Source organism: Apteryx rowi, unplaced genomic scaffold, assembly GCF_003343035.1.
Source record: "Apteryx rowi isolate R43461 unplaced genomic scaffold, aptRow1 scaffold_100, whole genome shotgun sequence".
Classification (NCBI taxonomy): domain Eukaryota; kingdom Metazoa; phylum Chordata; class Aves; order Apterygiformes; family Apterygidae; genus Apteryx; species Apteryx rowi.
Window position 1 is genome coordinate 166,712 of NW_020447198.1, and position 25,153 is coordinate 191,864.

The window sequence follows — 25,153 nt, forward strand, 5'->3', positions numbered from 1 at the left end:
CTTTCTCAGCTGAACTCCCCTGATGCAATCACAGAGGTATTTGACAGTGACGGATAAAAAAATAACAGGCTTTTGTGATAGCTGCTCCTGAGTTAGTACTAACGTGCAGCGACAGCCCGGCACATCGTCTGTGCGATCCCATACGGCTCAGTGTTTCCTGCCACATCCATTTTTCAGCAAGACGTACATAAGACAGGCATCGACTCTTCAGTGCCAATAATTATCATTCTTGTAACATTTCCATTATTTCATTATGCAGCAGTGCTCCCAGCGACCACGTTTAACCGCCACAGTTGCACATTTTAACTCTCCAGGGGAGCCTATTTCCTAGCACCGAGTCATGTCTTGCAAGGTTTTTAAAAACACCCATCAGTCTCCACTATCACTGACAGCTTCTCAATACTGACTATGAAGGTTATTTTATACAGAATTTTGTGTGCGACACTTCATAAACAAAGGCCAAGGAATGGCCGTATCTAGGTTTCAATTTGCAGTTCTTCCACTGTTCTGCTGTGTGGMCCAGGGAAAGGTAGTTTCACTTCTCCGTTATTAGATAAATTAGCAAATATTAAATTATTATTCAAAAGTGATAGATAACCAGTTGCATCTCCTTCTATTCAGTCTTGATCATAAAATGGCASCTCAGTAGTCAAACTATTAATTTTTGTAACAAGACTATGTGATTACTGACACTAAAATATAGAAATATCTGTACCAGCCCAGAAAAGGCAGCATGTAGTAGTGTTTTATATACACTCCTTAAAAGGGGAGAAACATAATCCTTACGTATTTTATATCCCCAAGAACTGTATGCAAAAACAGCCGTACAAACTTAAAAGGCAGGTTCCCAACGAAGTCTCAAAATTCTAGGTTAATAACGGGATGACAGCCTGAGCTTTGAACTTCCTGCGTTTTGGCAATATTGCCTATACTGTTTTAAGCGGGTTTTTTTCTAAGCAGAAAATTTAATGAAAAATCATAAAATGCTTACAGTTTGTCTGTCAACTGATTTTCTCTCTAAATGCCTATTTAAGAACACTAACTCGTTGCTTTTTAAATATATATATTTWAATTTTAATTTTAAATTGTAAATTTTAAAATGCAAACCAAAGTTAAATGGCAACTCCATGATCTTATGTATCGTTATCCAGGGGCAACTCTGACACTGGGCACAGCTCTGTCTAAATCACATGCACGTTGTCTAGGTAAGTCACTATTTTTGAGGGGGACTTTAAACAAATAATTTAAAAACTGGTAAAAAGAAATGGCAAAGCAGAGCAGGCTCTCAAAGAATTCAACAACAACGTCATGTTGATAGACAAGACTGACAAGTCCAAATACAACTCTGAATCTCATCAACAAAGTTCTTCCTTAATGCAAACAGAAATAGCAAAAGAAGAGGAGATTAATGAAGCAGTCGAAGCAGGCAGCTGAAGGGAGCCTTGCAGAAAGATCTCCCCATGATGCTGACGTGTTAAAATTCATCTACTTCGCCAGGCTCAGGAGCACCCAGTTTGCTGTAATCACTGGAGAACTTTCAACTGGATGAAGGGGTTGGTTGCTTTGTTTGTATTACAAGCAGTCAGACACAAATTAAGCCTTATATGGAACATGCTACCATGGAATATCTCTGAGAGCCCAARATTGTCTTCGAGGTTTTGTCATAGGAAAAATGACGATCACCAGAACATTTCCTGCCCTAGATGAGGGTGGCTGACAGATTCTGTCCTCCAACTACAGAGGCATTTTTTCTGAGGCAATATTCTAAGGCCACTGGAAATTTGGGGGTTGAATCACATCCTCAGTAGCTGGACATGGGGAAAAAAATAGAAAGGAAGGTCAGAGGAAGACACTAGGATATTAGGACTTGAAAATGTAGAGGACATTCCAGTTCCAGAGGCAACTTCCAAATTAGTATGAATTTAAACAAAATTGTTCTATCAAGTAAAGTTTAATGTGAGAATGATGAAAAGACCTTGATCATAAGAGCATGCACTAACTATTTTAATGAAATTTTTAAAATTTCTCAACAAAAATAAATTCTCACATTGCAAAATCAGCTACTTAAATTTCCTTTCTTGCAATTTTTCTCCCAAGTTTTGGTATTGCCTATTTAACAAGTCTCCCTTCTCCCTTTCCGTAACATTTTGCAAATCCATCCTCACACACAGGCACAAACACACTGCCACACTCTGGTCTCTCTCTATCTTCTGCATTTGCCTTCCTCCTCCCCCTACTAGAATCTAACATTCTAGAAACTATTTTTCTTTAAAAAAAAAAAAAAGTAACAATAATTTCACCCCCAAGCAACATTAAATCTCGCCCTGTTCCCATCAATCCCCCATTCCTCCCAAACCTTCACCCTGTCACTGGCCGACCCACCGCCTGCCTTCTTCTGCCTGCTAACAAGACCTCCTGCACATCTGGCTGGAGGGCCGGCCACGCCAAGCGCCGCACTCGGACTCCAGGGATTATCTCTCATCATGCACGTGATTATTCCCCATAACGACATCGATTATCTCTCCCAGCCACAGGTAAGAACTAGAGAGACAAATCCCAGTCAGAAATTCCCAGGTGACACAAAACGTCAACCCACAGTTCGAGCAGTTTCCTGGGGACCGGAGAATCTCCCTAGGAACGCCCAGCTTGCAGCGCCCGTTCAGCTTGGGGTTTTTTAAAACTGTTTTTTCTCCCCCCAACTTTTTTCTTTCATAAAAGAGTTGCTTAGGATGTAAACATTTTGTCAACTACAGGCCAGACAGGGATAGGGAGAACGCACAGTCAGGAAGGAAGTTAAAGGCTCTTTAAAAATCATCTGTATTTATGACAAATTAACGAAAAGGCTGGAAGCTTGATTTAAAAAAAATACAATGCAGCTCACTTCGAAGGCTTTTTGGTTTTTTGAGAATTTTTTTTTTTTTTTTTTAGAAGAATACATTCCACTGTTAACAGCTGCAACTGTTTTTTTCTCCTTCCAGTTGCTGGAACTACAGGCATGCTGTTTTGTCAGCGATAAAGAGCAATTGAATGCAGACACAAAATATTTGTGCCTGCTCCCTTGCTCCTGCTGGAGGCTGACTGGGCAGGCAGTTTCACAGGATGATTTCAGGCCACCATTAAAGAATTACTTCTTTCCTATCCTGGCTATGCCATATGCCTTCAGATTTCATCTTCCTTCTAGGATGAGGGTCAGCTAGGTTTTTATTTTAATACGATTTTAATCTATGCTCCTCAGACAAGTTCTCAGAGCTGCGTGTTATTTCAGACTAGCTGATTCCTGAAAATTAAGAATGGTTTTCTGAGAGTCTACGCTGTCGCCCCACTACGTCATCTACACATTGCCCCACTGTTTCTCAAGAGGTCTGCATGCATCTTCTCACTTAAAACCAATTTTCTTACCATTTCTGATTTATTTTTAGCTGCTGTAAAAGAGGCTCCTTTAGCGTTACGGGATTACCCTCCCCAAATGCCAGCAAGTTTCCCTTTCTCTAGCAAATTCTCCTTTTGCTCTCACTTTCTCCTCAGGTTCTTTCACCTTTTTTCCAGAGTAATTCCTTCAGGCATGCTGAGATAAACACTGACAGATGTGACATGAATACAAATGTTTTAAGAGTTGTTGCTTTTTTCATTCTAAATACTAAAGCTATATTAACCACGACTAAAAGATTTCTTCAGCATATCTTATCATCAAGCTTAATATAATAGAAAGCACAAGAGCTTCACACAGGATGCAACTATACTGCTAGCACAATAATCGCCACTATGAAATGATATTTTTTACTTTTTGAAAGCAGTTGCTTACAAAGGTCATTTCTGAAAGCAGCTGTACCTCARGAACAGAATGAAGAAATATACTGAACTGACAGCAAAGGATCAAATCTACACCCCAATCCCCTCCCGAAAATAAACTCACTAACAATTCCCAAGCGATCAAGGTATTGTGTTCATCCACTGCTTGACTACCTCTGCAAAGAGGAGGACAAGGGCAGGAGAACTAGCAGAGCTCCTCTTTTTTTCTTCTCTATTTGCTGCCTTAAAATAATAAGACTTTGTGAAAGAAACAGAGCTCAGATATGTCCAAAGTGAAACATGTTTACGTGGAAAAGTGAGAGCATTTCTCCTTTACTCCCTTTCACGCTTACTGGGTACCTGGAAATATTTACCTAGCTCTTTTTGATACCTGAGCACCAATATACATAAGAAGCAATACTCTTAAGGAAAGAAATACTGAGTTATGAGCGGTATGTTATTTGTTTAATTTATAATGAATGCTATCAATGTGTGTGCAGCAAGCCTGAAAACCCCCAAGTAAAATACTTCACACTAAACGATAACCAACAGCATGTCATATTTATGAAGCATTTTCCATTTGAGAACCTCAATTGTTTTATTTATTTGTATATAAAAAAGAGCAAACAGGATATGACCATCTCTATGTTACAAACAAGGAGGCCGAGAGTAATGTCTGTGATTCATCTAAAGTCAGAGAGTAAATCAGTGGCAGATTCAAGAACAGGTTTAATTTTACTGATGCCCTAACTTCTCACTGACAAAAGGAAGTACTAACATTTTACCAAAAGAAGTATTCCAGACTATCAATCTATTCTATCTTTTTTAAAAGGAAGTGCAGATATGTCTGCAATACAGAAACATAACATTCTGTGTCTGGAACGTATGCATATTTTGGCTGAAACAATAGGAAAAAAAGAAAAAAAACAAAGCTTCATCCAATTGTGCTCTTCAGCAATTCTTACTAATTAATATTAGGCTATCAAAGCAACTTGCAATACCCTTACCATCTTTGGACATTCTGAATTGGGAAATCAGTTTAGAGCTTTCCCACCAAGAGCCTACTCTTGACAGAGTATGAGGTATCTTCAAAAAATTAGAATCCTTAATTTTGAATCAATTATTTAACAAATTAAATGAAGAACAGATGTGTGCATCAGAAATTTCTATTTAGACCCCCCAGCAAAGAATGAGGCAGTCCAGAACACTAATTTTAAAACCAAACCAGTGTTTCACTGAACATCTCTTCAATGTATCCACCAGTTCTGAAGAATTTAGTTATACACTGTTTGAAATCAAACAATAAATGACTCCAATAAAATGAAATCAAAAGAAAAAAAGTTCTTAGCACAAGTTCTTAGGTTTTTCTGATTCAGGTTTGTGACATTTTACCTCACAGAGCAGTAAGTCAATGATGTGGAAGACCATGCAGAGCGGAAACTTGGCAGTAAAAAGAGTGAGAAACCACTGGGATGCATACATATGAGCTTCCAAATTCAGGTCTGAGAAATGGCTATACAAGTCAGGCAACTGCTCCTAGAGTAAAGGAAAAAACAGACGCTTCAATACCTCTCATTAATCTTCTGAGTTCATGATAAACATTGTCAGTAAGTACCAGGTTGCTAAACACTGAAGAACAGAACAAAATGAAACCCTGGCTACTTCTGAGCAATGGAAGTATGTTTCTTCATGAATTTCAGTGTCCATGATTATGTTTTTTTTAGTGAGATACCCACTATAGATTCTGTTTTAGAGAAGGTACTGCAAGATTATAATAAGAAATTACAAAATCTTAAACAGAGAAAAGGCAGAGTAGTTGTGAAACGTATGCCATGCATGGTGTATATTTTTAAAAGTTATTCCTTAAATGCGCCTTGTTATAAATGTTTCTGCTAAAAAAAAARAAAAAAAAAAGAAAAAAAAGATACTGGAACAAGGAGTTCAGCCTGCAGACCATAAAACAACAAAGCACATTATAACTTTCACAACCGCATGGGACAATTTCTCTAGCTAGGCAGCATATATGAGCAACGTAAAAGAAGTGCTGATAATTCTAGTGTACATTAATAACATTATGCATCTTCAGTTACTAAATAAAAATTTTTGTTAAGGTATGTAATGTAAATACTGAAAAGACTATATACCAAAGTAAAATATCAAATGAATTACATATTTGCTATGCAGAAAATATGCATAAATCAACAGCTGTGGTCTGTGAACTGTTTTGTTTGTTTTTAATACATCTCACAGAAGGAAACATGATCCCCTTTCTGCTCTGGGCAGCTGACCCAAACAGCTAGCTTTCACTACGGTAAGAGAAGCACAGGGCGAAGCTTACTGTTAATAACTGCTTATTAGTCAGCACAACAACTTGCAACTGTTCATTTATGTTAAGTTGCTCTGGACATGAAATAATTACATCTGAGAAAAAGGAGCAAGGTATTCAAATCACAGTAGGATCTACAAAATGACCCAACACTCGAATCGTATTTCATCATCACCAGCATGTCCTGATTTGCCAGACCACCACCACCACAAGTCCCAGAAAGTAGGACACTGATGGTGGCAGTCCAAAAGATTCCCTGGCCTTAACAAACCACAGAAATTCTCTTTATGTGACATCACAAAATAGGGACAAGAGAAAGTAAGCAAACAGAGACAGGAAAAAGAAAAAAAAAACAAACCCACTCTACTTGGATACAAAGATTAGCAGTAAGATTTTGTATATGAAAGCCAAAAGAAAACAGAAATAAAACTGACTCACAATGTTTGGATTTAGATATTACACTTCCCTGCATACAGGGCTGATGTATCCAAGTTTTGGTTCAACTCCACCTCTAAAAGGAGAGGCTTTTTATTGTCCAGTAAGTTATGGAAGAAAAGCATTAGCCTCCTCCTCACGCCAGTATTTCAATTTATGAAAGTACAAGAATTTTTTACCCTGGCCCCACCTGCATTAACTTCTCCAGCTGGAAAAATTTACAATGGAGATCTTCAAAGTTATTTCTGTAGAGGTCCCTCAAGCCGTAGTCATACATTATTTTCACCAATACACAGAATGCTTGCTCCTCTGGCATCTGTTTGGAAAAATACACAAAAATAAAAACAGAGCTGAGGTTGGAAATTCCTTACACAAAAACACACACATACATCCACACTTAAATCATTTATGCATGATGGATTCTAAACCAGGGATATATTAAAATTTTCATTACAGCACTCTGTATTTAGAATTAAGCAACTACAATCTCAAGGGAACTATTCTCCTTGATGAGGACCTTGATCTGGCTCTGTAAAAGTTTCTTTGAAGAAAATGTGGGATCAGATCATAGATTCATAGAAGCAGACCTGGCTACAACTGCACGACTGTCTGGGCACGACTGGTATTCTTTCTACCAATACATAAGAGACCAGCCAGTACACAATTCCCTTCTACAGAACAACAGTTAAAAAAAAGAGAAAGAAAAACAGCAACCCGAGACAGTGATTTGTACTGAGAGAGACTTGGTTAACTGGGAAAAATGTCTGAGGACACTAAGGGRTAACCAATCCTTATTGAAAATAATGCTTATTTACTTTCACCCAAACCCCAGGATGTCAAATGCTCTGAAGGCAGGCTTCCCAAGATGGATGTGGAAATAACCAAGTTGCCTTCAGAACCTCATCGTGAGACCAGGAGGGCTGATTCCATCCGTTAACATCACGGCCTTTTCAGGAGCCTTATCTCTATAAACTCCATATTTCATCTTGACCAAAACTCCTTATCCAACAGAATTATAGCAAGCAGTACTACGGGACAAACTATGTGAGCCAGTCTAAAATTATGTTCGTTGGCTTGAGCCCATTGAAAGCTGCGTTTGCGTGAACGCTTGTGCCATCAAACTTCCACTGGTGGGACATCTCCCCCATTCCCCCTGCCTTCAGGGAACATAAGAGTAAGATATGCGTAAGCAGAGTCACTGCAGACCCCAAATCAGGTCATCAATCACTTAAAAAAAAATCTTCCTTTTGCAGGCACCAGATTGTTACAACTGAAAACAATTATCGAGAACCAAGAGTGACAATTCTCGACCTTTTAGTATATCCCTTCATTCACCCTCTTGCCAGCCCCTCAGCAAATACCAGCAATAGATAAAAGCTCCGTATTTTCTTCAAAGAGAATTTTAGTCTCTTGATATTCACCTCCAGGGTTTCATCTTTTATGGTTTAGACTATGATTATGCTCTGTCTCCAGGGCCCCAGTTGAAGCAGACGCTTTCATTTTCAGACAGCGTATGTGACAGTAACTAGTTAACATCAAGAAATGCCAGATCCACTGCTAGCAACCTGAACGGGCTAAATTCACCTAGAACGAGCTGTTATGAATTTCAGATCTCTTCACCACAATTTTAGCTAGATAGAACGATCCCCACTGACAGCAGATAAAGGCTGCAGACAAAGTTAAGGGAAGAAATAGCTTTATGCTGACCAAAAAGCTTGAATCTGCTCTATAACAAGATGAATGCAATTTTTTTTTAAAACCTATTAGAAAAGGAAATGTTATAAATGGTGTATTAAAATGAGTGTAATTGCCATTTGGTATTCCTTCTGTACAGGGCAATTTCTTCTAACTCCAGAAACACTAGAAATGAAGGTGATCCTCTACAGTAATGATAGCATATGACTAAATCACAGGAGCCAAAGTATCAATCAAATGTTAAGAATGTCATTCATTTCTAAGCAATTTTGAAAATGGATTATTTTTCAAGTGGAAATTAAAAATCCTTCTTTAGGTAAATTTTTAATTGCAAAAAAGGCATAGATAAGCTCATTTTCACTATATGTGGGATTGCAGTGTGACTAATTTCACATTTATCTTGAAGAATCTAAAGCTTCTCTGTAACACTTTTATTGGGCAACATGCTCCTTAAATCTGAAAGGAGTCACAGATCTCTTTAGGAATTATGACTTATAGTTAAAATAATCTGAATTTGATTTCTTGGGAACTGTGTATGTTTTTTATATATATATATATATATATATATCCCCAACAGCCCCATACAGAACCACACTATGAAATGATTCTAATCATGATTAATAATTTATTAATTAAAGCTTGACAGAGAAAGCAGGCAACAGCATAAATAACAGTGGTTGGGATTTGTATTCCCCCACCCCACCCCCATGTTCTTTACAATACTCATACAACTTAAATCCACTGCTTATCCTCTGATATATCGTGGAATTTAAGCAGATTGCAAATATAAAAATTGTACATTTATCTATCTACACACACACACACATATATATATGAAGTGAAAGATCAAAGGTTTTACAGTTTTTGGTTACAGGCTAAAATATCATGGTTCAAATTCAGTTTTCATTCAAAAGATTTTATAAAATGTCCTTAGGAGAAAAAGTCTCATTGAAAATTAATGGGACTTTGCTCCGGTTAGCTGCCCTGAGAACACCTCCCAAAGTTGAATTCCTCATAAATGCAATGGGAGTTTACCTAGATGAGAATCAGATTACAAGAAAATATTAATATATAACAAATGAATTTCAGGTTTTGGTATAAAAGTACTTGATAATTTTAAGAAAGATAACCTCTATTGTCAAAAGTTAAAATGCTACAAGATACATTACTTTCATCTACTAAAACCCCTAATTAATCTTGAATTAATGGATTTCACCTAGATAGATGAAATACACATTCATAAAGATAGAAACCATTTGTACACTATTTGCCAACAAGCAATAAAAGGATAATGAATATAGACAAATAAACAACAGTTAATACCTGTCAAACAGTATGTTACAGTACTACTGTTTTTAAAGCTGCTTTAAAGCTTTCATTTTGCAATGAACTCACATGAAGAAGTAGCACAGCTGCAAGGAAAGACTGTCCCTGACAATAGCCAATGTCTTCATCATAGACAGAATACGCCTAGAAAAAACAAAAGTGACCAAACATTTCAAATCTATGTATGCATTACCAAAATGTATTTTAATCAATGAGATATTCAGAATATGTAATATTATGGAGGCTAAAAAGATAACGGGAAGGAAATTCTAACCATGCTTGAACAGGCTTTCAATACATTGAAAACACGCACAGTTCATCCTCAGTCTTACACACACACAATATTTGTAATTTTTTTTTTTTTTTTTTTAATCATGGAAAGATTTGGATGCAATTTCCCTTCACTTAAACCAGGGATAATTCTGCTGAAGTCAGTACTGATATAATGATAATGATATAACAAGTAGGAGCTAAGGACTAGGCTGGTTTGTGTTATGGGGAGAGCGCTTGTTCATTTGTTTTGGAAAAACAAACTCTTCCATGAGTTCAGCAGAGGACCTGAGGATGTTGGTTAGGAAGCCACTGAGGATTATTCCAGGCTGAAAACTTCAGCAGATGCAACTTTTCCATGTCCTTACTATGCTGAAAAATGAGTGAGACTCCTTTTGCTATGGTAAGATTGCCATACTACCACGAATCCTCACTGAGGAAAAAAGCTTTGCCAAGCTTCTGAACACTGAGTTCAGGAGAATAAATTTAACCATGCACCTTTCAAACGTCTTTTGTACTTTAAAACATTTAATAATATTTTACAATTGAAACTGATTTTTTTTCTCCTGAGGCCCTAGAGTGATTCTTTTCTTTCTTAAATGTTTTAAGAAACTGAGAAGCAGTTCACAGTTTTGACATTAAAAGCATTATCGCTGGCGCTCACTAAAATAAAGGGTTAGCGCCTCAGAGAGACAGCACAGGAGTTACCCCACGTCACTGACAGATAATTTTTCCAAAATTATAACAGATAAAGGCTATAAGGAGGTAGCCCTTTTCTATTATGGCTGTATTTGTTATTCAGCTCAACTGGAGAACGACGGAGAAAGACTCTCCATTTTTCTGTCACGCAGACCTTATTCACATCAGCTTTTAAGTGACCTTATGGTCATTATTAATAGTAGAAACGTCCTATTTGCTGAGGCCAGCCATAGGCTGAGTCCTTCTGCAGAGAGGATGCGGCATGGTCCAAATCTGAAAAAATTCTGTACATTAACAACAATGTACCGCATGTAACACGATGATGGACATTTCACGTTGCCTTACTTTTCAGAAGGAACAATTTATAACAAATAACACTAATATTTCTGTAGTATCCACATCCCAACCTGTCTTGAGTATATCACAAGTGCTGTGGTTTCATTACTGCATCCGTAGAAAAAATTAAAAGCACTAAAACTAATACCCATCTTCAGCATTCCTACTGTGCCCTAACTGTAATACATTACGTCTTTATTAGAACGACCTTCTGAAAGATGAAATATGGGGGACAGACAATAAACTCGCTCTGCAAACTGCAGAGTTCTCGCGATGTGCCCACGAAGTCCCTGACCACACCTCTGCACCCAGGTTCTGCTGAAAGGGCTTGATACCGTCCCTCTGCCTCGTTTCCTGCTCTCACGAGGCCACATCTTGTGAACGCAAAAATTGCTTCGTAACCTATTACACCACTACCCCAGTTTCAAAATGAAGGTCTAAATTTATTATGTCAATATCAGGGGTCAACATTTTTTTGAAAAGAGTGAGGATGACACCGCTAATGGTAACTCGGAATTCCCTGCTAAGGCTACCTCTTTCTTACTATTAAAAACCAAGACCCAAAACGAAAATAACCAAACCTTCCTTTCCCCTCACTCTTCGGGGACAAGAAAATTGATCCTGTTTTTAAAGAGATGTCAGAGGCAGTCAGCAATTTAGGAGGGAACTTGAGAAAGCGCAAGCAGCAGCAGGACTGACAGCAGGGGCGGCAGAGGCGGCCACGGCCGCCGCACGACTGCGCTGCACGTACCATGCCCAGCACGGTGCTGCTGTCGCACCTCTGGACCATGCGGCGTTCTTAAAATAATAGTATGCGCTGAAAAAATGTATCGTATCTCTTTATGCTGTCGGAAGCAACCCAGCTACATGAGAAAAAAATTACTGCTTTAAATATTAACCGTAAGAAAACGCTTCGGTCTCATTCATGGCCTTTCGCTGTCGCTTCCCGCCTGTGAACTCAAAACCACGCGTGCCCATCATGCAGGGTTTCAGAAGGAGGCTCAGCTCTGCCTTCAGAAGATAAGAACTTCGCCTCACAGGACACGCGACTCCTTTCCAGCCAGCGGGGTGAACGCAACTGCCAGTACGGTCCGGCAGAAAGGCTGACGTGAGACCAGAATGCACGGGAAGTCTTCAACCCACCGGTTCCGCTTTCAATCGGATTGGCAGAAACCAGGAAAGAAAAGTTTCTGAAGAATTCTGCAACGATTCGAGCTCTATAAAGTCCAGAAAGCGAATACTCCTTTAAAGGGCATTGCTTATAAGCACATCCTTCCTAATACATGTGGAGCTTGGTAAGAAGCTAAACGATGACTTACAGGTACTGGCCGTTGGTCGATACGGCCGACTATTCTCTCCAAGTGTGGTAGATGGGATTAATTAGAATAAAGGTGACAATAGGCCACGAATATGTTTTATTTTCATTGGTCAAGTAAATGTAAGACAACTAGTCTCACACATTATTGGGGGGGAAAAAAAAGGAAGCAATTTTCAATCCACTTGTCTAACCAGTTCCAGCCACAGACGTAAATACACAGAAGAACTCCATAAGGGTGTAATAGCAGGCTCAAAACTTTGACTCCAAAAAACCGATGCTGTCTTGAAAAAAAGAGTATTTAAAATTGCTCTCCTTTTCTGCATTGAATTAACAGAAATATACTTTCAGCTTTTAAATTAATATTGCATATGTCTAATTAGTACCACCACTGGTTGTTGTTAATAATAATAATAATAATAATAATAATAGAATTGAAAAAAGAAAAAAAACAGAATCAGTTAAGGAAGAATATTTTTCTGTGTGTCCAGAAATCTACAGGTATACAGATGCCTAATATTTTATTTCTTTAGTATTCCAAAAAGATGTTTTATTTCTGCTTTTGCAAGGCTAGCTCCATTTAGAAACAGATATGCAAAATAACAAGTAACAAATTTCACTGATTTTTTTATACTATATAAAAACACTTTCATTTTTCTTAAAAAAAAAAAGTTGTAAAATTAACAGGAAATGATCAACCTGTGCGTGGGTTCTCGCTGTTCTGAGAAACATTATTAACACAATAGCTAATAATTTGCTAACAACAACAGCGAATTAATCAAACATGCTTTAAAATAAGTGTTTAAAAATCAGCACATTGGAGCAAACAAATTTCCTCCAAACCAGGCATGGATAAGCAGAAAGATAAAGAAAGGAAGATAAAGGAAGCAGAAAGATATTCCTTCTGAAATTGTGGAACCGGCTGCAACTGTGGCCAAAGGAGGAAAACAAGGGAAAAAAGAACCACCACCACAACCCAAACTCTGCAGGTTCAACACGGAAACATCAAGGCAGACCAAGCGCTGCTCTCCCGAGTAACTCCCCAAACGCATTAAGGCGAGTAACGAACCTCCTCGCAAAGCCGCCCAGCGCAGCAAGCCCGCGTCTCCGCTTGCGGAGCCCCCGCTTCAGGCGCAGCGCGTCCGCAGGCCAGAGCGGAAGAGCCGCACGAGGGCAAAACACGCTGCTCCACGGCGGAGCAACGCGGCGGGTTTCCCTCCCGCCGGGCCGCTGGCCGACAAGGAGGGCGGTGAAGGAGCTGCCTCGGCTTGAAGGCAGAGCAAGACACTACGACTTAAAATGAGGAAAGCAAACGCTAAAAGTTTATTAAGGAGAGACCGTACTTGCACCAAATGCCTGAAAGGAAAATAACTACAAACCGGCAAAGCACTAAAGGGTCGGTTAAACTAGAAGAAGAGATGAGAAATGTGACACTGCTTTTTGAAAAGAGGTGATCCATGGAACTGTGAATCCGTAAGTACTGGATAAATTCGTAGAAAACAAAAACAAAAACAAGAAAAAACAAACACATTAGCGGACACAGAGATACATAAGATATATGAGAGAAAAAAGCCTCAGTAAAAGGAAGTCATCATTAACAAACCTTGGAAGAAACCAATACCTAGGAAAAAAAACCAAACAACTCATTTGATCTATTTTGATTTTTACAATAATTTCCGCTAGTTCTCTCCCCAAAATCTAATCTTCACCAGCAGCCCTTATCAGATACTTAGACACTAACTTCATTTCAGCATGAGAATTAAATCAAACTGAAAAATCCGCTGCTGTTAAGTCCAAGCATCATAATCTTGGCAACTAAAGACTTTTTTAAATGAAGTCTTCAGAATCTATATAATTTCAATGTACTTGCCCAAAGCAAACAGACTTTTGAAGCTTTATGTATGCTACATTTCCAATTATACTTTTTTAGTTTTAAGTAACCTATGGTACTTGATAATGCTGAATATACAATTTAATTAACCAAAATACCCTCAAAAATAAGGATGCTGCCTATACCACCATAATTGGATATCAGCAACATAAGATCTGAGATGAATAATTCAAGATTTATCCTACTAAGGGCTTTAGGAGCACTAATTTTGTTTTTCCATACTTTGAAATAGGCAAACAAAACAAAATCCCAAATCCCCTAATTCCAATGAAGTCAATGTGCCTTTACTTTTTAATTTCGAGAGAGGGGGGTTTTCCCAGGACAACCCGCGACAACGTTGCAAACTTTCAAATCATTATTTTTTTAATGTGCCTTGGGAATCTCCAATTACAATGCTCCAAATAAATAAGATTTTAAATATTCTCTCTCATAAATAGGACTTACTGAACATTCTTACTTAAAACCTACTTTAACTCATTTTAACTAAATGACAAATTCATCTACAGAATTAAAGACTCTTTTTAATAGCTCTCTGTCTGCTGGAAGAGATGAAGTACTGTGCACTCATTAGTACAACATCACCAGAAAGCGAATACTCCAGAAGCAACAGTCTCCTCAGAAAAAGCTAATGGTATCGAGCTAATGGTATCCAAGGTTCTTGGAAAAAGTCAATGAGAATCCAGAGACGAGGAGAAATTCTTCTTTAAAGAATTACTGGAGGAAAATCAACTGAGATTATAATCTTCTGTAGATACGAGATCCAAATAGGTACCATTGAAAGGATGAATAGAAAGGTTGCTGACTTGAGTTTAAAATCTCAGGTGTGGGATTTCTGCAACAACTATGTATGAGGCCCTACTAATTTTAAAAAATGAAGAGTAAGGAGTACACCTCAAATTCCAAAACAAACTGTTTTGCATTTTTTTGCATCCTCAAGTGCATGAAAAATCATTGCCTGTGCTTGCTGAAGGTTCAAATGTACTTGAAATGGCAAAAAGCAAAACACTAACTGCAAATATCAGTAATTTACAATTACAAATACAATTACATTAATTACAATTACATTACAAACTGAAACAGAGCTCAAAGAATACTGCGACAGCATCTGCCTTGTGAAAAGGGCTTTCTCTCGTTTGCCACAGCTTCCCCTTCCCCTCGGGTTTCGCAGCAATGCAGAGGAAAAGGTACGGGCAGAGTCTCTACAGATCTCAATCTCTCAGCTGCAATAACAGTCTCGCTCTTGTCTGGAATAACGTTTTCTGGCACAGGAAGCTCTCCCTGCTCTGCAAGAGCGACAGGCGTACTGGCAAGACGCTTATTAACAGGCACGCTAGCTATCCAGCAACCGTGTCCCAGAAAAAAGGAAAATATAGTAGGAATCAAATGTAATTTTTAGGATTATTACAAACCCAGTTTGCTCTCATTACTTATTTTTTTTGTGACCACCGTAATGATTGATATGATTGAGGGAATATACTCAACGTTTGATACAGAAACCGCTCTACTATATGCTAAAGTCCATTTTAGTAGAGTTAAAAGCCTTCCATTGTATCTGAACAGCACCATCGTTCTGTGAGCTGATTCTGAGTTAATTTTCTATTTTCTGTGGGCCAGGTGGTTTCTCATATAATAAATACTTGAGTTTCTTCAGTCCTCAGTGTGTCTGTGTCAAGAGGACACCCAGGCTCTGATGTGGACTTCTCATGCAACAAGGTATTTTATGATATGCTTAGTCTCTGGATAATTGCAGTGATAGCATTATTTAAAACTCCATACCTAAATTCAGGGTAAGGCTAACAGGCTAAGAGCAATGCTATTCCTATGACTGCAGCATTTTGGATGTATCACATCCTACAAAACATTCTGTGTTAACTGAAACTGTATTTTTAGAAATTATTTACTCATTTATGGAGTATCAGAGAGAGGCAGCTATATTTTACCCAACAGGCCTCCTGCAGAACTGTCCGCACAATAAGGGCCCAGGGAACGAAGAAATCGCCACGGTCGTTTCAGGCAGGCCTCCTAACGTAATAAAGCTTTTGTTCTCTTTCCAGCACTCAAGATTCACAATCCTGACCTTTTCACTAGTACAGGCTCAGCAGAAAATCCATATGCAGGAACAGTCCTACTGCTTCCTTGCTGAGCACAGATGCACAGAGAAGGAGCCTTATTAATATGTAAATTGAAGAAGACAAGATAACATTAAAAATCCTTTGCATGAAACAAGACAACAATATTTACTAAAATTGCTCTTCAGTGCAGGAGTGCAGAAAATAAACAACTAAAAATAGATGAAAAATCATTCTTAACTGATTCTGTTTATGGCCCTTGCTTATACTACAACTGATGTCAGGCTGCTGTAGGAAAGCAACAGAGCTGCCCTTTGACAAACAGCTAAGCCAAGGTGGACAAATGCTGCAACTTCCTATCAGGAAATTTTAGAAGATACTAAGAAAAGTCTGAGAAATGTAGAATATGTGCATTGAGAAAAAACAAAAAAAGACGCTGCAAGGAAGTGAAATTGAAAAAGACGACGACAGACAAACAATCTACAGGGCAGCTTTAAGCAGCAGTTCGGCCACGCTGAAGGATGAGCCCAAGAGCAACCCATCAGACCTCGCTTATCATGGCATAAAAGCCACTGGCCAAAAAAGAGCAGCTCGACAAGACATGGTTCACATTTCAATCACATCATCTACAGCTGTGAAAGCCAAAGACCAGTGGTGGATGCCATTCAGTATTAGCTTGGCTAGAAAAACAGTTCATCATTCCCTCTACACATCTGGATACCAACAAACAAACGGACCCCGGGACAGCTACTAAAACAAAGTGTTGGTGTCCCAGTAAACCAGCTACCGTACCGAGCCTGCCCATAAAACTTTCAGGCAAGTATGGCTGGGATTAGCAATAAACTACGTATTTGCTAAACCAAGGAGACAAGTATTCAGTAACCAAGTGCCTCATAATACAGATGATTCATATCCTTCCATAGTGCCTTTTTCACAGCAAAAACACTAAGACCAGCTTTGAATCGCTGAGATAAAATTCAACTATTTTCACAAAAACTTCTATTTCTGTAGTTTGCCCAATAAGATTACTAACCTAGTGAAACTGATTGATTTCTCTGCAACATATTCCATTTCTCTTATTAAAGTCACAGTGGTTGTTTGTCAAATAGGAGTTACTTTAATCAGAAAATTAGAGAAAACACGTCACGTTAAATTGTGCACTGCAGACACTCCAAGCAGTTGAGAGGACTATTTCTGCCAAGTGCTTTGATTCCCTGAAGCATAGAGCTGTTAACTACATATGTAAGCATGGAAGTAGGTCAAGAGTATTATTCTATTATTCATCGCAACACGGAGAAGGAACCTTTCAAATACACCTAGAATTTTCATAGCATTTAAACAGAAAGGGCCCAAGAAACAGAAGTATTTTCCAAAGATGTCTGCTCCGTACAAATCTGGCTCATCTGATGTCCTCAGGTGAAATCGCAGATCTAGAAGCCGGAGCTGTTAGCTCTTTCCTTTCATTGCTCATCACCATTGTCATCCTTAAAAGTTTATTTTTAGATACTTTGTCACACAAATGTTCTGCAACAGAAAAAGTTTCAAGCTTTGCTGGTTTCCTACTGTTCTGCAGGGGAGATGAAGAGAAGGAACTAAAAGTGACAGAGCCGCTGAAGTGCGGCAGTGAGCTTTCAACGGTTTCCTTTTTATCTGACAGCTCAGATCACCTCGCATTGCAGCAGGCCGTGGAGAAACTGCTCTCCAGCTTTTTACCCTCCTACTTTAGGACAGACTTTTTCTAGCCTTATTCAATAATCGCACTCTTCAAATATCTCGTTTTCCTGTTAGAAGAAGCGCACCATCACCCGGTACCTCTGCCAAAAGCTATGCTGCTAATAGAAAGCTGTCACAACGTTACTTTCAACACAGATTTTTTTCCAATGAAATAACAAGCTTATAAACAAATTAACCGGTTTTTAATAATCTTTCTTTAAAACTCCCCAAGTCCCTCACAAACTCAAGGCCCAGTTGGCCACAGACAGATCATTTGCAGACCGTAGCCATGGCCATTTGGGAAAACAGGGCACGGATGGAGGAAAAGGGGCTACCTAGGAAGCTACACAAAAGTTAAGTCTGATCTCCAACCTGGCAAGTAGGTAGAAACCATCAAGAATAAAATCAGTAAACTCCTGAATAATACCATGGGGGAGATTCAGTGTGGCTGTTGTACAAGGAAGCAATGCTTCACAAACCCTTCTTTGAAGGAGCACCTAAGAAAAATGATCCGGTCCATACAGTCTACTCAGATTTTTAGAAAACCGTCAACAAGATCCCTGCACAAAGACTTTTAAGGAAACTAAGCCACCATAGGAGAAGGTCCTCTTATGCATTCAAATAATTTATTAAAGGAGAGGAAACAAAAAGTAGGAATAAACAGTTTTCATCCACAAAATGAGGGTGAGGCGGCTCCCAGAATCTTACAGAAAGACATGCTGGGGCTGGTACTGTTGAAAATATTCACAAATCCTGCACAAAGCATACAAAAATAGCAAGRTAATAAAGTTTGCTCATGATGCAAAGCTGTTCAGAGTAGCAAATCAAAAGCTGACTGCAAAGATGTTATGCGGGACCTTTTCTTATCAAGAGAAAGTGGCAAAATGGCAGAGGTGATTCAACTGCTGGTAAATATAAAATACTTTGAGGGAAAAGCAGTCTTAAACTTGTGATACATACTGGTAAGCTGTGATCTAGACCCTTCAAGGAACGTGAGGATGAGAGGCCCGAGATCTGCAGGTCCTCTCTCTGCAGAAGGAGGGGCCCTGAGAGTGGGGAGAGCTCCCAGCTTTGGGAAACAAATGAAATACTTCACCTTTACTACAGAAAACTCAGGAAGAACTGAAATCTCTGCCTCTCTCAGGCTGCCTGCTAGAGAGAAAATTCCTCCAAGTCACTTCTAGTAAATCAGATTCATCTCTTTATCTTCTTTTCTTTATTAAACAAAATAGACTGAGCTGCTCGAGTTTCTCACTCTAAAGTATGCTCTCAAATCGTTGAATCCTTGTCATGGAACTTCTACAAATTCTTTCCAAGTCAGAAATCATCATCTTTAATTCTGGACACAGTAATCAAAATCAAGAGCAGCTGCTGTAAAACACTGAGGTACTCAAGTCATTCTATTCCTACATCAGATTCATCTATTTATACATCCTCTTGCCCTTTTTATTATTTACCATTCCCTCTTCTCTCTGTCACATACAAATCTCTACCAAAAATTAATTTTTTTGTTTTCTTTTAAGTGACTAATATAAGTGTATCAAATAAACAAGTGAGCTTCATGACACTTGTGTTTGAAATACATTTATTCAATGCTGATAATTAGAGATCTTCCGGCTAGCCACCTTTTAATTCTTTAATGTGTAGCTTGTTCATGTTCTAACTTGTCTAGCATTTACAATCTTTGTGTGGCATCAGACTAAATGATCTACAGAATTTTGATAAAATTACTTTCACCAACCAAACCTCTATTTTCTTTTTTTTTAAATTAGCTTGTCAAAATCTATTTTCAATAAACCCATAGGCATTCATTATATTTCTCACATTTAATCCTCGATAGAGCTGAATGCCATTCCATCATTTTTCACTTAACTGATATCAAACTGACAAGCCAACAATTACCTGCATTGTCCTAGTTATTCTTGTTAAAGATTGACACAAGAATGGTTTTCTCATAGCCCTCGAGAACACCTTTAGTGTTCCAAGATGAGTGTGAAATCAATATAATTGGTCCAAAGTCCTTTCTGCTCCTTTATTTATTTATTTTTTTAATGTGAATTACCTAGGACAATGAATTCGAACGTATCTAACCAAAGCAGCTATATTTAACAGTTGCCCAATTATTGTTTGAACAGGAGACTGTAACACCACAGCACATATCTGGAGAATAGGAGGATGCATCATCATGCCCCAAAGGCAGGACACTGTTTACCAAACTTTTCTGGCTTTCCTGCTTTATTGACAATTCCCTCTCACAGACATCTGTGTGTTCATCAGCTGGAGGAGGAAAGAGAACAATAAGGAAAAAGAAGAGAAGTGGAAATGGCTTTGTCTAAGGCACTCATTTATTCTACATGTTATAACAAAGAAAAAAAAGAAAAAAAAAGAAAGAGGACGATGGCCAAAACCACAAACAAAATCTACAACTGACAAGAGTGGAGCCTCTAGCTGCGACATTCCCTCCGGCTCTCTCCTTAGCAACACGCCTGTCTGTATAACCCAGCCAAATCTGCTCCCTTAATACCTCACCTTCCCCATCTGCAAATTGGAAAAAATTATAGATACTCCTTCATCGGAGGTGATTTGAGAGCTATGCTTGGAAACTTATACATACATACTGTGAAAAGATCAGCTAATCTGTTCTCTAGGTAACTATCTCATGGAGGGTCTGTCTTAACCTCATGGCAGAGTTGCTTTGCTCTGCTAGTAGAAGGTTCAGAGAAGAAGCTGCAAAGCGAGTTCAGCGGCTCCCCACACCTACTGAAACAGCCCTTTGACATCAAATCCCCCGTGAGTAAAGCTAGCGTGAGCCTCACGCTTCCGATATGCATCTTAGGAGATAGGAAAAAATGGGAAGTTGCAAAAACTACTTCAGTATATTTAGTACTGCAGAAACACTACAGTCTTCACGTACAATCTAAATAAAGCTTAAAAATCCTACTGAGTAGTGTTTTGGATCAGAACAGGTTTACCGGGGAAAAATACAGTCATAGAAAAATATGGAACACTTTAAAATTCAGAGCACTGACTGTACCTTACAGATTTTGTATAGAGATTCCTGACCGTCTCCTTCTGTATCTTTGAAATAATCATGTGCTGGAAACGTACGATGAATATCTCGGGTAATGACACTCTCTTGAGCAGAATCCTGTAAAAAGAAGAAAAAAATCCCGAAGTATTAGCCCGGAAACAGTATAATTAAACACACAGAATACAAAATTCTACGTGCAGTCAACATGGATACATTAGATAACTGCTTTACTGACTCATCCTCCAAAAATGCATTTGAGAAGAAACTGAAAAACCTCTAGTCTCAACTGCAGTAATAATGTGACTGCTTAACAAGAGCAACGTGGCATGTTTTCTGTCCTTCAGGCTCACAGTCCAACTTTAAAGCTCATAGGAAATAAGTAGCTATTTAATCGCAGTTGCTTTTTTCCTACAGAACATATGCTTACTGTATTTCTCTGGAAGTAAAAAAAAGAAAATTAGACTTTACCACCTTTCTCGTAACCTCAGATGTACCAATTTTCAACATATATCAATCTACCAGAAAAACTGTTGATTACAAATTAGAACTATTACTTGGAAACATTCAAAGTTTACCACTGAGAGGTCCTTAAAAGAACAAAAATAGAAAAAAAGAAAAAAAGTGTTATGCTGTCAGAGAAATCCCATGTATTTCTTTGCTACCAGAACATCTCCAACTCAATTATGTTTTCACATTGACAAGCAATCAGAGATAAGTTCAGGAGCCTAAATAGGGGTGCTGAAAGCCATCTTAGCAGCGCTGAGGTACCCTTGCCTGGCAAGCAGCTGCTACTGCAGAAGGATTCAAGTCTCCTGTAAGTGCTGCATCATCTCTGCAAGCTCCATGTGGACGATCTGCATATCCAAAGACATTTAAAATGACACTAGATGCCAATGTTTAGGCAACTGAATTGTTCCCTAGACATACCTAGCTCTGTATATAAGGAAGAAATTGCTTAGAATACTGTATTTTTATGAAAAGACTGGAAATGGTTGCAGTCAGACCTGGGAAATTCTCCTCTGTGTATGAGAAGTGGTAACAAACTGTCAGGGTTACATCTACAAAGACAACTCAATTATCTTTAGGTTACAATTACTCTCAGGGTGAGATAGTATCTTTAGGTTGGTAAATGTCAAACACTGCTTTTCTCTATTACTTTTGTAATCCTAAAGGAAAAAAACAACAAAATTCTCACATCTGACTTAAAACAGAAAATAAATCCGTTATCAGTACTTTTGCCTTGAAAACAAAGTGTATGTATTTGTTATATAGAAGCTCCTAAACCCTCAGACCGCAGAGTTCATAATCCAGGACCATCCACAAAAAAATCTTTGAACACGCTGGAGTCAGCTACCAGGGAATCTCCCTGGTTTAGGTGGTTTCTTGTTCATGTTTGCTATGAAACTTTACCATGAATGTTCCATTAATGGTGTCCTAATTTCCAGTTGCTTTGCCTTTGCTAAGGAAAGGAAAGCTTACAAAGAGAGTGATTTTTTTTTATTTTTATTTTTTAAATCAGACTACCTGGCACTAATGGAGAAAATAAACACGCTTTTGTGCTGAACCTTTCGTCAGGTTCCCATCACAATTTGCAGGATAGCTAAGCATCATGTAACTACTAACAACAGAAACTAACCACACAGTCTAAACAGCATGCAACAAAACAAAGAATAAAAATCTAAATAATGAGCAGTTTGCCACCCAGACTGCTTTAATGAGCATTTTCATTTACATGGCTTTCAAACACACGGGAAGATAAATAACAGCAGTATTCCTCTCTTAGATTGATCTACCAATTTTGTGACATATTATGAAATGCCTTAAATGCAATTTAAGATCTAGGGGTAGAATACAGTTACTGAGTCCATTTAAAAATCTGTTAAGTTTCTGACACCAATTGATATAACCTGGTCAAGTAGGAATTCAGCTCAGCACTGACTGTAGCTCTCAAACTTCTGGACTCACATTGCAGGCTACAATTTAGTGACCTCAGGTCAGCACTCCAAAAATGCAGCCTGAAAACAGAACTATGTTAGAAATACTTCTGTCACAGACACATTTTACACTGCTCTAAACCCTTGACTTCTACAAGATCACTGTAAAACCTCAGGAGAACTATTAGCACACACGCAGAGAGACAATGTTGGAAGAATATGCAAGGATTTACAGGTTTCCTCCTATTGGTACTGAAGAAGAACTCAGGAAAAACAGCAAGGCATAACTCCTAGTAATAATTAAACTTTCCTTTTAATAAAAGTAGCAGGCATCAGAGTGCATTGCTCTTGTGTTTGCTCCTTAGCTGGGAAAAACAGGAACTGTTATCTGGGAAAGTCCATCCCAGTCTGAATGAGAGGGCTATGCGCTCACGACTGCAGTACGTGCTGCAGAGGCACGCGCCAGACCAGCTGGTATGGGAAGTATTAGAAAGAAAGGAGCTTAAAAGTCTTTCCTCCCTCCCATTAATCTGAAATACTTTGTAGAAGAGCTGCCAATTATATCACAAAGTGCTTGGACTAGACTTGTGAAGAGAGTCACGGACTCTCATATAAAGATTTCTAGTTACCCTTTAAAACTTCCTTGGGAGATGGAATATCCTATTCCATGCATGTTCTCCACCAAGCAATGTGAGCCAATTCCTAGGAGGGGATTCAGGTAGTATTAACTCACTCCAGAGTGTATACTCTGACAAATTTAAATACAAACAAGCCAAAAAAAAATTTTTTTTTGAGTACAGACTTTCAAAACTGCATTGTGATGTTGAACCCTACAATGTATTTGTAATACACTGTCCAAAATACCCTTTTTCAAGTGTTACAACCTTGATTTAATCTCAAGAATGCTGTTACAAAACCTTTTCTTTCTCTAATTTTAAGTGGCTCTAAAAAATACCTGAAACATTTAAGCTCTGAAGTGTAAATAGTGAATAAAGACTCCAGTGAAACCTCTCAAAAAAAATGCGAGTGAGAAATAATCAGTATTTTGTTTCCAGACCTTCTCCTTTTTCTTACATTCAGCACACAACTCCTTTTCCTGTACCTTTCATCTTTCCCTAAGTCAGATTTTCCCAAATCAGTATTACCATTTTTCCTATTAATTCTTCAGCACAAACTTGAAAAGAACTAAACATTTTAAAGAAAGTCTAGAAAGGCCACCATGTCCAGGGCAGAGATGTTTTTTTCTATCAAGAAGAGAGGTTATGTCTTTTCTGTCTTTTTTTTTTTTTAACCTGTGAGTACAGCATATAATTGAGTGCACAAAAGTTTACAATGTAGATGTCCAAGGCAAGACCAAAACATATTTCTGTGTAAAGGTCTAAACGCAAATTCACTTTTTCTAAGTTAAAAGGAGTCAGAAGTGAACTGTTCTTTCAGCATTACGAAGAATAGATGTTTCTAAAAAACTAGAGAAAAGCAATTAAATGATCCCACAATAAAAACAAGGCTAAAAGGTATGAGAATGAACTTATTCTGGAAAGATGACATTCATTTGAAATACTATAAACCCATGCTCTAACAGAAACAATAAATGAGTCTAGAGTAAAAATCGGTGTACAGCACATTGTAAAATATATGAAAAATGTTTTGGTTAAGTTGCTACCTTTTTCCAAATACAACTTGTTTATAGCCCTGTTCCCAGGAGCATCACATCAGATCAGGTTACGGTTATTCAAATACAAGTTTTCAGAAGATTTTTATTCTGCTAAAAGTCATGATTAGTTAATTGTTAATGAAAAAAGACAACTAAAGGATGTAGTCACAACCTGGCTAGGATGTGGGCATATGGTGTCAGAAGACGGACTCTCTTGGGTTTTCAAATACAGAAAACTATGTTAAAAGAAATGTTAAAGGAAATTAGGGCTATGCAGGCACTCAAGAATTATAGAGAAACCTTTGTGTGTGCACATCATGAACTATTTTTTAATTAAGAACATTTCACACACACTCCAGAAAAGACCTCTGCTCATTTATTGTCCTGAACGCACACGCTCTGGAGATGAATTAGGGCTACGCAGCAGAAGAGACTCCTGCAGGTAGTGCCTTGCTTCCTTTGCTGCAAGAATTGGAAGAGAAGCAAGGTATGAAGCAGAAGAGTGCAGCAGAAGAAAAGAAAATCTCATGAGCCACAACATCTCAGTGCTGTCCCTTAAGATACAGATCCTCTCCTTGCCTCTGCCCAGAAGTTCCCATGTTAACACAGGCAAGTCTCTTAAATAAAAAATTTCCTAAGTGGTCAGCTAAGTGTCTTTTACTATATAGCT

General features: G+C 38.3%; 1 protein-coding gene across 7 annotated transcripts in view; it reads right to left on the minus strand.

The window, feature by feature from the left end:
- RABGAP1L (RAB GTPase activating protein 1 like) overlaps window positions 1–25,153 on the minus strand; it is a 268,625-nt gene that overhangs the window by 87,561 nt on the left and 155,911 nt on the right. For 6 of the 7 annotated variants that reach the window (XM_026063133.1, XM_026063169.1, XM_026063125.1 and 3 more), the window contains 4 exons: window positions 20,899–21,012; window positions 9,641–9,715; window positions 6,741–6,866; window positions 5,182–5,325 (listed from right to left, as the gene is read on the minus strand). In XM_026063133.1, the coding sequence (XP_025918918.1) occupies window positions 5,182–5,325; window positions 6,741–6,866; window positions 9,641–9,715; window positions 20,899–21,012 (459 nt within the window). The remainder of the gene's footprint in view (window positions 1–5,181; window positions 5,326–6,740; window positions 6,867–9,640; window positions 9,716–20,898; window positions 21,013–25,153) is intronic. The other variant, XM_026063142.1, reaches the window with a different exon arrangement.